Source organism: Manacus vitellinus, unplaced genomic scaffold (genome assembly GCF_001715985.3).
Source record: "Manacus vitellinus isolate BGI_N305 unplaced genomic scaffold, ASM171598v3 scaffold_5_pilon, whole genome shotgun sequence".
NCBI classification, from domain to species: Eukaryota; Metazoa; Chordata; class Aves; order Passeriformes; family Pipridae; genus Manacus; species Manacus vitellinus.
This window is the reverse complement of record NW_021940682.1, coordinates 26,543,135-26,556,978: the sequence shown is the minus strand read 5'-3', so window position 1 is coordinate 26,556,978 and position 13,844 is coordinate 26,543,135. Positions and strand designations below refer to the sequence as shown.

General features: G+C 34.9%; 1 protein-coding gene across 1 annotated transcript in view; it reads left to right on the top strand.

Annotated features, from left to right (window-relative positions):
• Positions 1 to 13,844, top strand: part of TMTC2 (transmembrane O-mannosyltransferase targeting cadherins 2) — a 144,083-nt gene that overhangs the window by 56,077 nt on the left and 74,162 nt on the right. The window contains exon 4 of the mRNA XM_018080793.2: positions 5,066 to 5,180. Coding sequence (XP_017936282.2) covers positions 5,066 to 5,180 — 115 coding nt within the window. The remainder of the gene's footprint in view (positions 1 to 5,065; positions 5,181 to 13,844) is intronic.

Here is a 13,844-nt window from a genome sequence, read left to right as displayed (position 1 = left end):
GTAGATCACGCTCAGAAGTCCTCAAAAGACTTAAAGGAATGACAGATTTTCCAGCTTTTTTTTTTTAAATAATTTTATTTTAAGCAATCAGATACTTTGTATGCTCCCAGATGTGTTCTGAAGGTCAACCCTTTAACAGAAGTTAAGAATATAGATCAAAATATAAAATGCATAGACAAATATCAGTCTTCTCACAAAGTTTAGACTGTAAGTAATGTAGTTTACTTGGCCCTTGTTTTGTGAGAATACTAATTATGTGGGGAAATATTCCTTAAATTTCTCTTCTGTATTGCAAGAACAGAATCATAGAATCACAGAATATGCTGAGTTGGAGGGGACCCACACGAATCTTTGAGTCCAACCCTTAGCCCTGCACAGGACCATCCCCAACAGTCACACCATGTACCTGAGAGTATTGTATTGTGCCTGAGGATTGTAATGAGAGGGAATGCAAACTGGAACTGCTGTTTCTAATTTCACAAGCTAAAGAGTAGTAAATAATGCACAAATATCTGTAAAGCTCCATAGAGGTTTCCTTGGCCTGGTGTGCATTTTTCTGTGAATTAAAGCTTCTAGTTTGAAACTGCTGACAAGTTGATTACAAATGACTTGGCTGTTTCCTAAATACTTCAGTCTTTGTTCAAGTAGTTTATTTCACTCCAGTAATAATCTGGTCCGCACTCTTTAATAATTCATCTATTTATGGTTTGACTTCTGTTTTGTAAGTCTAATAACTTAATGTGAGAACAGTATTAAAAAATTTCAGTAATTTGTTCCTGTGAATTGTCAATATCACAGATCAATTTTTTTAGATCCTACATTTTACTTCATTAGTTTTCAAGTATGTTTTCTCCTGCTAAAGTTTGCAAAAGACAGTGTTTATGGCATAACATACTAGAAAAGGCAGCATTTTCCTTTTCTATATTATTTTTAAAAGTTCACCAGGTTATATTTTAATGATTTAATAGTCAATTTTTGTTGGATTTTTTTCTCTCCATGTTTCAGCAGAGGTGTTTGCACACAGATATGTTAATAGGTTGTCAGTTTCCAAATAGATTTTATTATTATCAATTTTTTCATGTATTATATAGGGGTGACAGGTAGGAAGGATTACATCCTACATCCTGCTTAAATACTTTGAGTTCTCTCTGTTAATAATTTGTGGTTTGTTTTTTTTTTTTATTTAAAGCAAACTTTTGGATCAAGTAATCCACATATATGCTTTTAACCTACCTGAGTGCTCTTCTCTGACACTTTGTTGCTTTTAATTTCCATTTCACTGAATAGCATAGCATGATTCTTGATTCAGTAGAAAGTTTTATTTAAATGAAGATATTTGCACTCATTCATTTCCATTTCACATTTGTTTTCATAATTCAATTGCAAGCTGAAAGTTTACCTGTTCTCTTTAGTAAAATGTGCATCTTAAATCCAGGCAGATTAGACTGGATGATGTTGTTCTTCTTTGCTGTTGTTTGTCTTGCTCTCTTCCTGAATGAAGGTGCTTAGAGAAGGTTTAATATACCAGCCTGGTATTTTTGAGTCTTGTTAAATCTTAATCCTCAATTTCAGTTAGATAGTTGAGAAATTAGGCATGTTAAACTTGAGGCTGAAATTTCTCATGTTCATTTTCGTTTTGAAAGCACTTAAATGCCTGGTGGCATAAATACAATATTTAAAGTTTAATAGAAATCTAGTTTGATATGGCCAAAATTATAAAACCTAAACAATTGTTTATTTTCCTACTTAGCTATAAATAATATTTCTTTCTATTTATTTTTAAAAAACCCTCCAACGAACAGCAGAACAAAACCCCTTTTAAAAGTTTCATTTTCCTGCAAAGAAAGGTAACTAGTGTAGGAATTCTCAAGCATTGGGAGATTTTTCAGTTTATAAATGACTTATGATAGAGGTGATGAAATGGATTTAATTTTTAATATGCCCATTTATATTGAGTATGATATATAGAAAATGAAGCAATTAAATAAAGTTTAAATGGATTGACTGTTTTGTAGGTGAAATGTGAATGTTACATTTGTTCCCATGCTATGATGGAGTATTATTTCTAAAAGACCTGGGTCTGTTTTGGTCTCTTTTTTTGTTCACAGGGAATTAAGCAGCAGGCAGAAAGTAAATATTGCAAAGCTCTTTCATTCACAGCTTGCTTTTCTCTTTTGCTGAATAAGGTCTTCTATAGGTGAAAATTTGAATTTTTAATTAAAGATTAAATTGCTGTGTGTATATATAATTGTATATTTTCATTTCCCCCCATGTACAAATGGAAAATAGTTGACTGCTGAACTTTAGTTGGAGTCGTAGGTATGTTTTTAACAGGGATGTGGCTTCACTTAGTTATAACTTTGTTTCTATTTCTGAATGTGCCCATAGTTGAACTGATGTTGTTACAGTTTTGCAGGAAAAATTTTGTTTGAGATGTGGCAGTTAATAACTGAAATTCTTTGTTTTTCCTATGGTTAGTTGCACTACTTAACACAGAGCAGGAGTGAAGTTCTTGAATATCTCTTGTAGCCTCTTTTCCATGTATGTGTACCATCCTCTTTTACCCTCCCTCATATACCAAAAACCAAGAGGATGTGGTTGCTGCAGATATTAGCTGTTCATAACTTCTAGGGCTTATGAGTATGATCTCTACTCATAAGCATTTATTCTGCAATATGTTCTGTAAAGCTTCATCTCCAGTCAGAACTAGGTCATTCATCTAACTAATTCTGTATTTAAATAGATGGGAAGATTTATACTAAGCTTTTACAGTTCAGATAAGTAAAAAGACCTGTTTTTCATGTCTCTATTAGTGATAAATTGTGAGATTATCATGTTTTATGTTTGCTATTTTCTACTACTATCACTTCTTCTAATGCATCACATAAGGTTAATCATTCACAGTTCTAGAATTTTAGACAAAAGTCTAAATGGAATACATTTAAAATGAAATAATGCCAATTAATTATTGATTGATATTAAAAACTTGACACATTATTTTGCAAAACATAACTTAAAGTATTGCCTTAAAAGTTATATTAACTCAGATAAATATTAGAGCTTACGGTATGAAATGAAATGTAGAGGGGAAAATATTACAATTAATGGTGGTAACAGTGTATTTCCAGTCTAAGAGATGAAAAGATGAACTGAATCATTCTTCTATGGATCCTTTCAGTTACTGAGCTTCAGAATGTTTGGGAGTAAACAACTATATAGCAGGAAATTTTTATCAGTAGTCCAAATGGTCTTTTGATATAAAGCTCTGTTATGGAAGATCAGAGTGAAAACAAAAGTACCTACGGATTATATGGAACATACAGTTATGTCAAGTTGAATGACCATGTGCTGCAGAAGCAATATCGGGATATGTTTTCACAAATTAATTTAAAAACCATATAAAAATCTCTGTTTTTCTTAGAAGCATTAATGCTTACAGACTGGCTAGTCACCTTAATTGGTGCTTCCAAAACATTTTCTGCATGTAAAAAGGAAGAGTAGCAGTAATGGGGAAATAAATGCAGAATTCTGAACATATGATAGCAAAGAGTGTAAAAGTTGAGTGACTTTGAGAATAGTTTTAGCAGCTTTACTTCAAAGTGATGAAATATTTTTGTGACTTTTGTTAATTTATTGATAAATAACGTTTGAATTATTTCTCATCTTATCAAGTACTAGGCTAACTGAAGTGACTCACAGAAATGTTTTCTTTTCTCATGGAAATATTGCATTTATTTTTTTCCTTTGGCTTTGCAGAATACCTTGTGCACAGTTGGATGACATGATTTTTATGAATACTAAAATGATTTAATATGTTTTTCCCAGCAATGATTAGTTTATTCTGCTCAGAGGAAATTCTGTTCCATCCTTACGATAGGATGATTCTGCAGCAAACCACAGTAGCTTGAAAGCAATGCACTTTCTGAGGAAAAAACACACATCACAATTATCAACCTATTTAGCAATGTTAGATCAAAACTACACTGAAATTTTGCATTGGGCAAGATTGATGCAGATTCTTGTAAAAACAGGGCTTGACTAGAGCATCAGCGTTAACTGCTACTTGAGCTGATGTTTGTGGTTAGTATGTCTGGAGGGAAGAATATTTTGACATATATTTGTGTTTTGTGGAAAGAGCATGCATAATCTTTCCATTGTTTTTTCTCATTAAAAAATACATGTGTGAAAGTAGAACTTTTTATGAAACAACTTTGATGTATTTATAAGCATAATGTGGTTTGGTTTTTTTTCCCATGTACACACACATACACTATAACTACAATGCCAGTTAAACTAGCTTTCTAAATTCTTAGCAGCATGGGCTGTGTTTTCAATAAAATGTTAGTTCCAATTCCTTTTTTAAGTAGTTTTTGTGCTACTCAACAAAACTGCAAAGGGAACATGTGGAGCCTTAAATATTTTTTTACCTGAAGTCCTTTATAGATGGGCTATAAAAGCACACTGTGTAACATAATAAATTGTATGGAAAGGAACCACATGTTTTCCTGGTAGAAAAAATGCATTTTAGTGATCTGTGTAGTATGTTTATATTCATATGGCATATTTTTAATCCTGGTTACTTACCTAACCGTTCTTTCAATTCCTGCATCATATGTCAAATTTCCATACTTCAGTGAGGGCTACATCTTCTCTGGGAAAATTTCTTGCTGTTTAGGGTCAATAGGCTTAAAAAAATGCTAAAACTAGGAAGATGCCCCAGATCCACATTTCACTCTATGGATTTTTATTTAGAGGTGATATAAAATAAAATGGTCCCTTGCCTTTGCTACAGTAATTTCTAAAGCATGGAGACATTTTTTTTTTTAAAATTTCCTTTTCCCACCTGAATGCATGTAAATCACCTCTATGAAATGTGAGTCTCACAATAAGAGATCCAGAGATCCAGAAAACCGGGGGAAAAAAAATAACCAACCTCCCCTCCTGTTCCATAAAAATAGTTTCTTTGTGAGGTTTGTCTCCCTGAGGAACTTCTTGATACTTGGATACTCTGTCATGTGTAATTGGATTGTAGCTGTTTCTGAATACTGTTTTCTCCTCTTGGCAGCATGGGGTAACCTTGGAAATGTTCTCAAGAGCCAGAGCAAGATTTCTGAAGCTGAAAGCGCCTACAGAAATGCCTTGTACTACCGCAGCAACATGGCTGATATGCTCTATAATTTGTGAGTATGTGTGGCTTTCCTGCAGTTGAATTGGCTTTGAAACCTGTTGTGAATGGAGCTATTGATTTACTTCCTGGAAAGGGAGACGATATTATTTGTTGCTTTCTAGCAGTCATTTCATTAATTGTGCTCCTTAAACTATGGGGTGGACAAGGTTTTTTTCTTGGTCAACATTATCGTAGTATTCATGTAATGGGTATGGAGAAGGTAAACTTACAATCTGCTTTAAAAGAATTAAAAAAAAACCCCACACTAAATAAAGTACCAATAGATGAGTTGTCAGCTGTGACCTTCCATCTGTTTCTAACTCCACTAAATTGTAGAGGTGTTATTTAGACTTCTCTTTTAAGTCTGAATAACACTTGGTGGGAGGAGTGTATGTAAGCGCTTCCAAGCAAAGACCGGTACCCCTCTGTAATGTTAAAACAGCAAATTAGTTTTCTCCTGTGACTGACTTCAGAGCAGCATAGGTTAAACAAAGTTTAATTACTAGAACCCTGTTGTAAGTGTGTAAGAGGATAAATAACATGAGCATCAAAATAATTATACAGCAGGGAGAAAGATTTCCTAACTCATTAATGTACCAGATCATAAACATGGAAGCGATTGTCATGCTAAGGTTCTCACTGAGGTGAGATCATGCTGAGTGCCCCAGCAAGGAGGGGACTGATTCTCTGGCTGAATATCCCACCTGCTTCCTGCTCAGCTCTAGTTGTCGTTCTGGTGCTTGCCCTTCCTTCCCCTCCTGCCATGACTCAACCAGCCCAAGCCCCCAGAGTGGGGCTCTGTTGCAAGACAGGCTCTTCACCTCCACTAGCCATATGCTCTTGGTTCATGATGGTGTGCAGGACAAAATCCAGGTGGCTGCCATTCCATAGGTAGTAGTATGAAAACGATGTCCTGAGTACGGTACAAAGATGTGAATGTTAGATAATCAAAATGTGCAAAACTAAATTCAAATAGTAAAGCTCTTCAAATAAATAAACAAGAAAATAATGTTCTACCTGTAAGTCCAGTTTAAAATGGCCACTTATCTAAAAATGAAGTTTACATAGTTTTCTTATCTCTGTTAGGCGGTGAAGAGTATGCAAAGATTATTTTTAAGAAGAAACTCTTTTTTCATTACATTTATAAAATAACTTCTGAACACAGCAGAAAATTGGAGGAAATAAAGTGACAAGATTGATACTTGTTCATTTCTCATATGCCATTCATTTTGGAGATGAAAATTATAACTATTAAAATCTTTTGAATACCTATACAGTACTTTTGTCTCTTACTCACTGTGTCATAGAGGGAAACTGAAGTTAATACCAGGGTAAGAAGAGGAAAGGGAGTTGGACAGCAAAGATAGGGATATAAAAAAAATCACATTTCAGTTGTTTTACCATTCTCAGAATAAGTTCCTAGTCTTCCAGGTTTCCACTGATATACAAAATATATGCTTATAAACCTTCATCTCTATTGAATAGATTTTTTTTTGAAATTCTACTGAATTTGTGTGGAAGGAATTTAGCTAAAATACTGGTTGGAATATATAGGGCATAAAGTCACCTTAAATATACCTGTGAAAGTAAAGGAAGTTCAATTCTTAACCTTTCTACTACATTGAATGCCATAGAATCCTTTATTTTTTAAAAAAGCTTCACAAAACCATTAGTTATTCAACAGTAGTTGAAAAATCTTGCATATTTTTTTTGGTTTTGTAGTCTTTCTCAGTGTTGGGTGCTTCAAGATCCACCAGGAAAACTAGGTGGTAAATGGAGTGTTCTTTGATATTATAAGACCACAGATGAGTCAGTTCTTTTAAGCACAAATGCTCAAGAGCTCCTTTGCAATTGAAGTCCATCCTTGACATTTAGTTCTGTGAGTGCATTTTACAAAAGACCTCTCTAATGCAAAAATGTGTCTTATATGTGCTTACAGGAGGTCTGTTAGTTTTGCTGTTTCTGGTTTTCAGTATGTGCCTTTGAAACTGAAACAGTCATTCAATGGAAGCCTGGACAAAAAGCATCCTTACTATAATTTAGAAGCAATGTATGTGTCTCACATGTTTGTTATTGTTTCTAAGCACTTACGCCTCAGTATTTGATACAAATTACTTGGCATATGCAGTCCAGTGTTCACGCACAGCAGCAACAAATCCAAGTGCTCTCTGATTGAGGAACAAATTATTAAGTTTTAACTCACAGTTTTAATGGATAACAATCAAAGAGAGAAACTATATAAACTGAAGAGTTCGTTCTCTTTCCTTCTTTTTCAATAAATGGAAATGTGAGGTTGGCTTAGAAGTTGGCTGTGAATACATTAAAATCTAAAGAATTTAATAGATTAGATGAATGGCTGATTTCAGTGGTATATTATTTTCTGACTGTTGTACCTTATGGTTCTGAGTTACAGCTGCTTTTGCCATTTAGAACAATTTAAAATGCATTAATTTAGATTACATAGTTACATAATCTCCATTTGAAGGTTTGCCTGCTTCCTCACGTTATTTTCTGGTGTTCAAGTATGTCAATTCTGTAATATTAAATTCCTAAACTTTTAGAGACCAGCAGAATTTTTTTATTATTATTTGGATTTCTTTAAGAAAAAAGAAAAAGGAAACAAGAAATTGCAAAACTTGAGTTTAGGCTAAGGACTTGAATTATTGTTTGGAAGCTTATTTTCTGGAAGTCTCATGAAAAACTCGAAGGGTAGCTACTGTCAACTCTGAAAGCATTTGAGATTTTGAAAGCAGTTTCAGTGCAGAAGGGGTTTCAGTTGTTGTTTTGTACTTTAAATGGAGAATGTATTACAATATGCCTTTAATGAGGTAGCTTCAAGAATACATTTAAAGTATCCTCCTATAAATAACTTCTCTGACATCTTTAGACTGCACTGCAGGTAATTTTTACGAACAAATTTCCAAGCCAACTTCTTAAATCTATGTAGCACTGCTGATTCCAGCTAGATTTCAGAGGGCAGTAAATCAACATGAACAGAGTTATCTTTCTATGTTTTTTTTTTTGTTTGGTTTTGTTTGTTTGTTTTTTAAGTCAGAAAGCTGTGTATTTCAATACTGTGAAGTACCAAGGACAGAGCTGGTGAAAAATGATAGTTTATTCTTCCAAACAAGGGAATGTTCAGTAGATTAAAAACAAACTAATTTAGTTTGTTTTGACTTTCAGTCTTTGTTGCCCTATGATTGTTACCTTAAGCTCATGGGGTTATTTGTATTGTCTCAAATTGCTTCTAATTCATGTCTAAAGTAAAATTGCTTAACAGGTAAAGGAGAGTTTTGCATACATTATTTCACTTGTATTTAGTTCTGGCTGTGCTTAGAGTATTCTTTTGTCATCCATATTAATATTTTACATTACCTTGAGTTTCTCAGCTGATTATAAGGATGTCCTCAATCTGACATAAATATTGAATATTCCTTTAAAATTTTACTAAGTACTTGAAATGTTCTATTTTTGGAGTATACAATGCCCTATAAAGGATGAATTTCTACCAAATAGCCATCCCCTTGCTTCTCTTCTGAAATATCTCATTTTGCCTTTAGTGATACAGGACTGTGTATACGAGTTTATTATTTAAATAATTTAATTTCTTTGAATAAGGTTATGTTATGAATTTTCATAAACTTTACATGGGAAAACTTAGGATATTATGTTAATAAATGTGGATGGTTTTATGTTTCTGTTAGGTAAAGTCTCCAATAGTGGCTGAAATTTTTATCCTATAAAGTCTAGGATTGCAGAAGTGGTTTACATGCAAACTTTAACTCTTCATCCTTGGATAAAAATCAATATGAGCAAAGTTCTTCCTTGTCTACTGTTGTTAGCCTATTTAACACCTGAAAATGTGTTCCCTGCCTTTTAAGGGTTCTGGCATAAAAATCTCCTTATCGGATACAAAAAGCACTAAAAGCAGGCTGACCTACAAACCTGTGTTGAACTGTTGTTGAACCTGCCCTGGACAAAATTTCTACAGCAACTATGAAGTAGAAAACAAGTCAAGGTTATGGTTCCTCTTCCTTGATAGCCCAGAAGTTTTTATCATTCAGGATATGGAGTTAAAAAGCAAAGAGGATGTGTCATCTGGTATCTGCCCAAGTACTTGGTTATTGTTTTTCTCAGCTGTGAATGCAAACTTGTTGCAAACCTGCCTGGAATTAACCTCTGCTTTGCCAGCTAGCTCTTTCTCTGTCAAAGACAGAGGCTAAAATTTGTATTGTGCTATAACCATACCTTGATAAAATATTGCTGTGTCGCGAGTGACTGGTGGTGTCCTGCAGTGCAGAACTCTGCTCTGGGACACTTTGCAGGGCCTATATGAAGTACAGGTATTTTTCAAAGTAATACTGAGAGGTGAAAGGCATTCTGTGACCTACCTATTCAATTACATGTCTCAGTATTTGAAATTGTGGTCATTTATATTCCTTACATAAACTTTCACCATTTTATAAAATTAGGAAAATAATTGTTTGAGTCTGCCATTCAATTTCAAAGGAGGCCCCTCTTGTAAGAGGTTCTGTCCAGCTCTCTATCTATGGTGACTACTGGGGCACATGAGGGGGAATAGAAATCTGGTTTGAGGACTGCAGACATGGCACAGCCCTGCCCATTGTCCAGAGGAGTGACAAGAACAGGAGCAGTGCTATTCCTTATCCCCACGCCAGTCCTCCCTCTGTCAAGGAAACAGGAGTTGTGAGAGTGGATTTGGTGCTGCATGTGTAGTAATCCCAGTCAAACTGCACCAGTAACAGAAAAAAAGAAAAGGACGATATTTTCTGACCAATTTATTTACATTTGGGAAGCTCTTCTCTAGATCTTGAAGAATGTGGCAGAGTTTTACTGTGCTGTCTGAAAGACTAGAGATTGTTTTGGGGTGATGGTTTTGTTTTGATTTTTTTTTTTTAACTAATGGGACTATAGATTACTGTGCTTAGTGAGTTCCACAAAGGGAATGGTCATTCTTTGTATGTTTGGGTTCCTATTGAATAAAAAAGTAGGATTTATGGTTGCATCCATACCCACTAGTTTTGCAGATGACAGGGAAAGAATTGCCTTAGGCAAAGCACATCCTCTCTTGCTACGTGGCTGGAGACACTTCTGTGTAGGGAATAAAAGAGGATTATCTTCCATTTCTTTCTTTATTTGTCAGTGCAGCATTTAGGTAAATATAGTTCTTGGTAGATAATGCCACCTGAAATCAGTGGGAGGAACGTAGCTTGAGGCATGGAAGAACTGCAGTCATGGGAAAATAATAGCTAACAGCCCATGTATTAGTTGCTATAAACCAGTAAACAAAATCGATTAACCTATTTTAGTATTGTACCTGGCTATATTTTGTAAGTATTTCACTAATATATGTGTTTACTTTGACTGTTACAGTCCATTTATGCCAGCTTTAGTCACTAAGGAGTTTATAAGTAGACCAGCTGGCTTTAATAGGGACTACCAACAGAAAGAAATTAATATGTAACTTGAGAAAAAGGATAGATGATCTACCACCTGTTTATATTCTGTGACTGCCTTCCTGTTCTCAAAAACATTTTTGTGCCATTAGTATTTAATGACTTTGGGTCAAAACCAAAGCAGAGGAAGAAGACAGGAAGATCTTTTATTGTTGGTCAACCAAGGTACATAAAAGTCATCAGCTTAAAGAATTCAGGACGGTTACAAAGAATTCACTTGGGGGAAATGTTTTCCTGCACATATTAAATGAGCAATTATATCTATAGGGGTGATGTGCATCATTTCTAGATAGTCAGAACATTTTTTTCTTATTTTTATTTGTCTTCCTATTAGGAAAACAGTATTCTGAGCCATTTTCAAAGTCACTTGGTGAAGTTTGCCACTCTTGAAAGTAGTTAGCACATATCCTCCATTTCATAAATGATTAACACTCCACTGTAAAAGTAGCTAGAAGTAATGCAGGCAAAAAAAAAAATCCTTTTGTAACATTCCAGAATCTTGCTACTTATGATAGTTAGATCTTCTCTCCTAATTAATCCTAAATAAATTCATGGACAGTTTATAACTGTCTACTGTGTGTCCTATGGTTTAAGTAGCTTTTTCTTTACCAAGTACTTTCAGCCTCATGATACAGCAATGAGATAAGAAAACCAAGAGTAACAGCAACAGTACCAATGACAGAGGGTACAGGAAAGGAACAATTCACATGGAAACCCCCCAGTAACGGGCAATACCCGATGGCTCCTTCTGCCATGCTGCCCCCACTGCTCCCTCCAGCTCAGAACCAGCATTACCCAACTGCTCTCTTCAGCTCGGAACTGGGGCCACCCCACCATTCCTTCTGCCAGACTTACTTGAAAGGAAACCCTTCTCCCTGGAAGAGACTCCTTTCCCCCCACCTCCAGCAATGATGTGAGCTGGTGTAGAATAACCTTCAGGTCCTAGACATGCCCTCTCCTGGCTACTGCAAAAATTACCCCTGTCCTGGCCAGAACCAGGACAGAGCCCATCTTTTCGCTTTCTGTTCATCTTGACAACCGGGAAGAATTTTTAGGGCCAGCCGCTTTCAGAAGCAACCCTGGGACTTGCTGCATGAACTCAGTGTTGCTGGAGCAACCAACAGAGAGCCTGGGGAATGAGTACCCTGCTGTACTCTCAGGGCCCTTACCCTGGGATCCTTCACCAGCCCCGATGTCTTCACTGATCAGGTCCACTGATTTAGCAATGCAGTATCAAGGTTGAACTGTGCTGTTCCTCCGAACCTTGTGTCTGCCTCTCAGATGTAACACCTAACTGAAAATCATCTAATGGCTTAGATGCTGTGAAATACAGCAATGGAAAAGAGAATATAGGACCTGATTTGCAGTTTTGCTTGAACTGATTTTGAAATAAACAATAGTTTGTATTTGTTCCTAGAACTTATTTTATATTTTACTCAAAACCTAAATATTTATAAGAAGCTGGTAGTGTTTTCCTTGTAGAAACTGGAGGCAGAGGCAAATATTACTCATTTATATTCCTCCTGTGTGGTGAATGAGACGGTAGACCTGTGGAAGTAATAGTGGGAAATAATGTATTTGGAGACTAGGATTATCATCCTCTAAAATGAAAAGTGGAACATTTCACAGGCAGTATTAATTTTGGTAGTAACTAAATTTGAACTGTTTGGTTTTTCCATTTTGTTGGTAACTAGATAGAGATTAGTGAGTATATTTATATGCCTACATTTTATTTGAGCTTAAAGCTAGAGAGGATGTGATTTTTTTCATCTAGGAAGTAAGGTATAACTGTGCCTTAAGCTCTTCTAATATTCTTTGTAAATTAAGGAGTCTTTTGCGAGTTTAATGCAATGTTCGTCATCTTAACTTATCTATTTAAATAACTGTCCCTTCATGAGTGCACATCCAAGTAATTCATCTCTCAGAAGCATACTTGTCAAAGTGTTAACTATATTCAACTAAAAGTGGGGGTTTATAAAAACTTTTTCTTGACTTTGTTTAATCAGAAACTAGAACTGGAGACTCATAAAAGTAGTAATTTTTGTACTGCCAGAAACCACAGTGAAAACTAGCAAACAATCAGGACCAATTTCACAGGGACAAGAGACAGTTTCATGCCTGGTTAAGATTTTTTAGATTATATCCCTCTTCTTTTTCCCTTTCTTCTACCAAACCTCATAACAATATAAATAAAAAACTAATTATTTGCTGGAATTCAGCACACAGTCTTGCGTCTCAGCAGCTTGGGTTATATATATATGCAAGAGAGAGTAAGAGAGACTGATAGGCAGACTGACTGTTAATGGAAACAGATAAAAGAGAAAAGGTCTTCTGGAAGAGAAGTAGAAAAAACCCACCCTGAAGTATCAAGTAATTAATCAAGAGTGTCAGTATTAGAGCATGCAGTGAACACAGAAGATTAATTTGTAATAATTGCAAATAAGTTATTTTAATCTCAAACCCACAAATGTTGTACACTTATCAAAGTAATTTGTGTTGTTGAAGTTGACCAAATATTGTTACTTTTCTTAGTATGTTAAATTATTTATTCCAAAACTAAAATAAGAATGGAATTTCTTTGATAAATGTTTCTAAAATTGTGTGGTTTTGCTTTTTAAAAAATTAAGAAGCAGCTTAAATGTCAGACCAGACACCTCATTTATTTTTTCTATTAATTGTACTACTGTCAATAGAAAACAGGATCAAAATATCATAATTAATTTTCCTTGAAGTAATGACAGTCTATAAAAATTTTTACTGTAAACAAGATTCAGGTTCTAGAAAATTTAGAACATGTTATTTCTATCCTATGATCTATGATCATACCTCTTGCTATTTGCAAGATACTTAACAGTAGTTACAAAGCGTGGTGCCACGCCGAAAGGTATCCTGAATGTTACTCCATCATTGCTCACATTACTGCAAGTGCTAACTAAATGTAGGTTCTGTTAATATTCAAAGTGATTTACTACCTAATCTGAAGTTAATTACTACCTAATCTGAAGTTAATCTGAAGAGAGTTTCAAAGTGAGGTCATGTAGTGCTGATAGGATCATCAATGCTGATAGGATAGATTACAAGAAAAAGAGGATATATTCCTCCATTCTGTGAAATCCTAACCCAAGGAAGCAAACAACGTGGATGGTGGTTATTTCTTTAGCTAAATACCCTTCTCTTTTCTTCCCCTGAACTTTACTGGT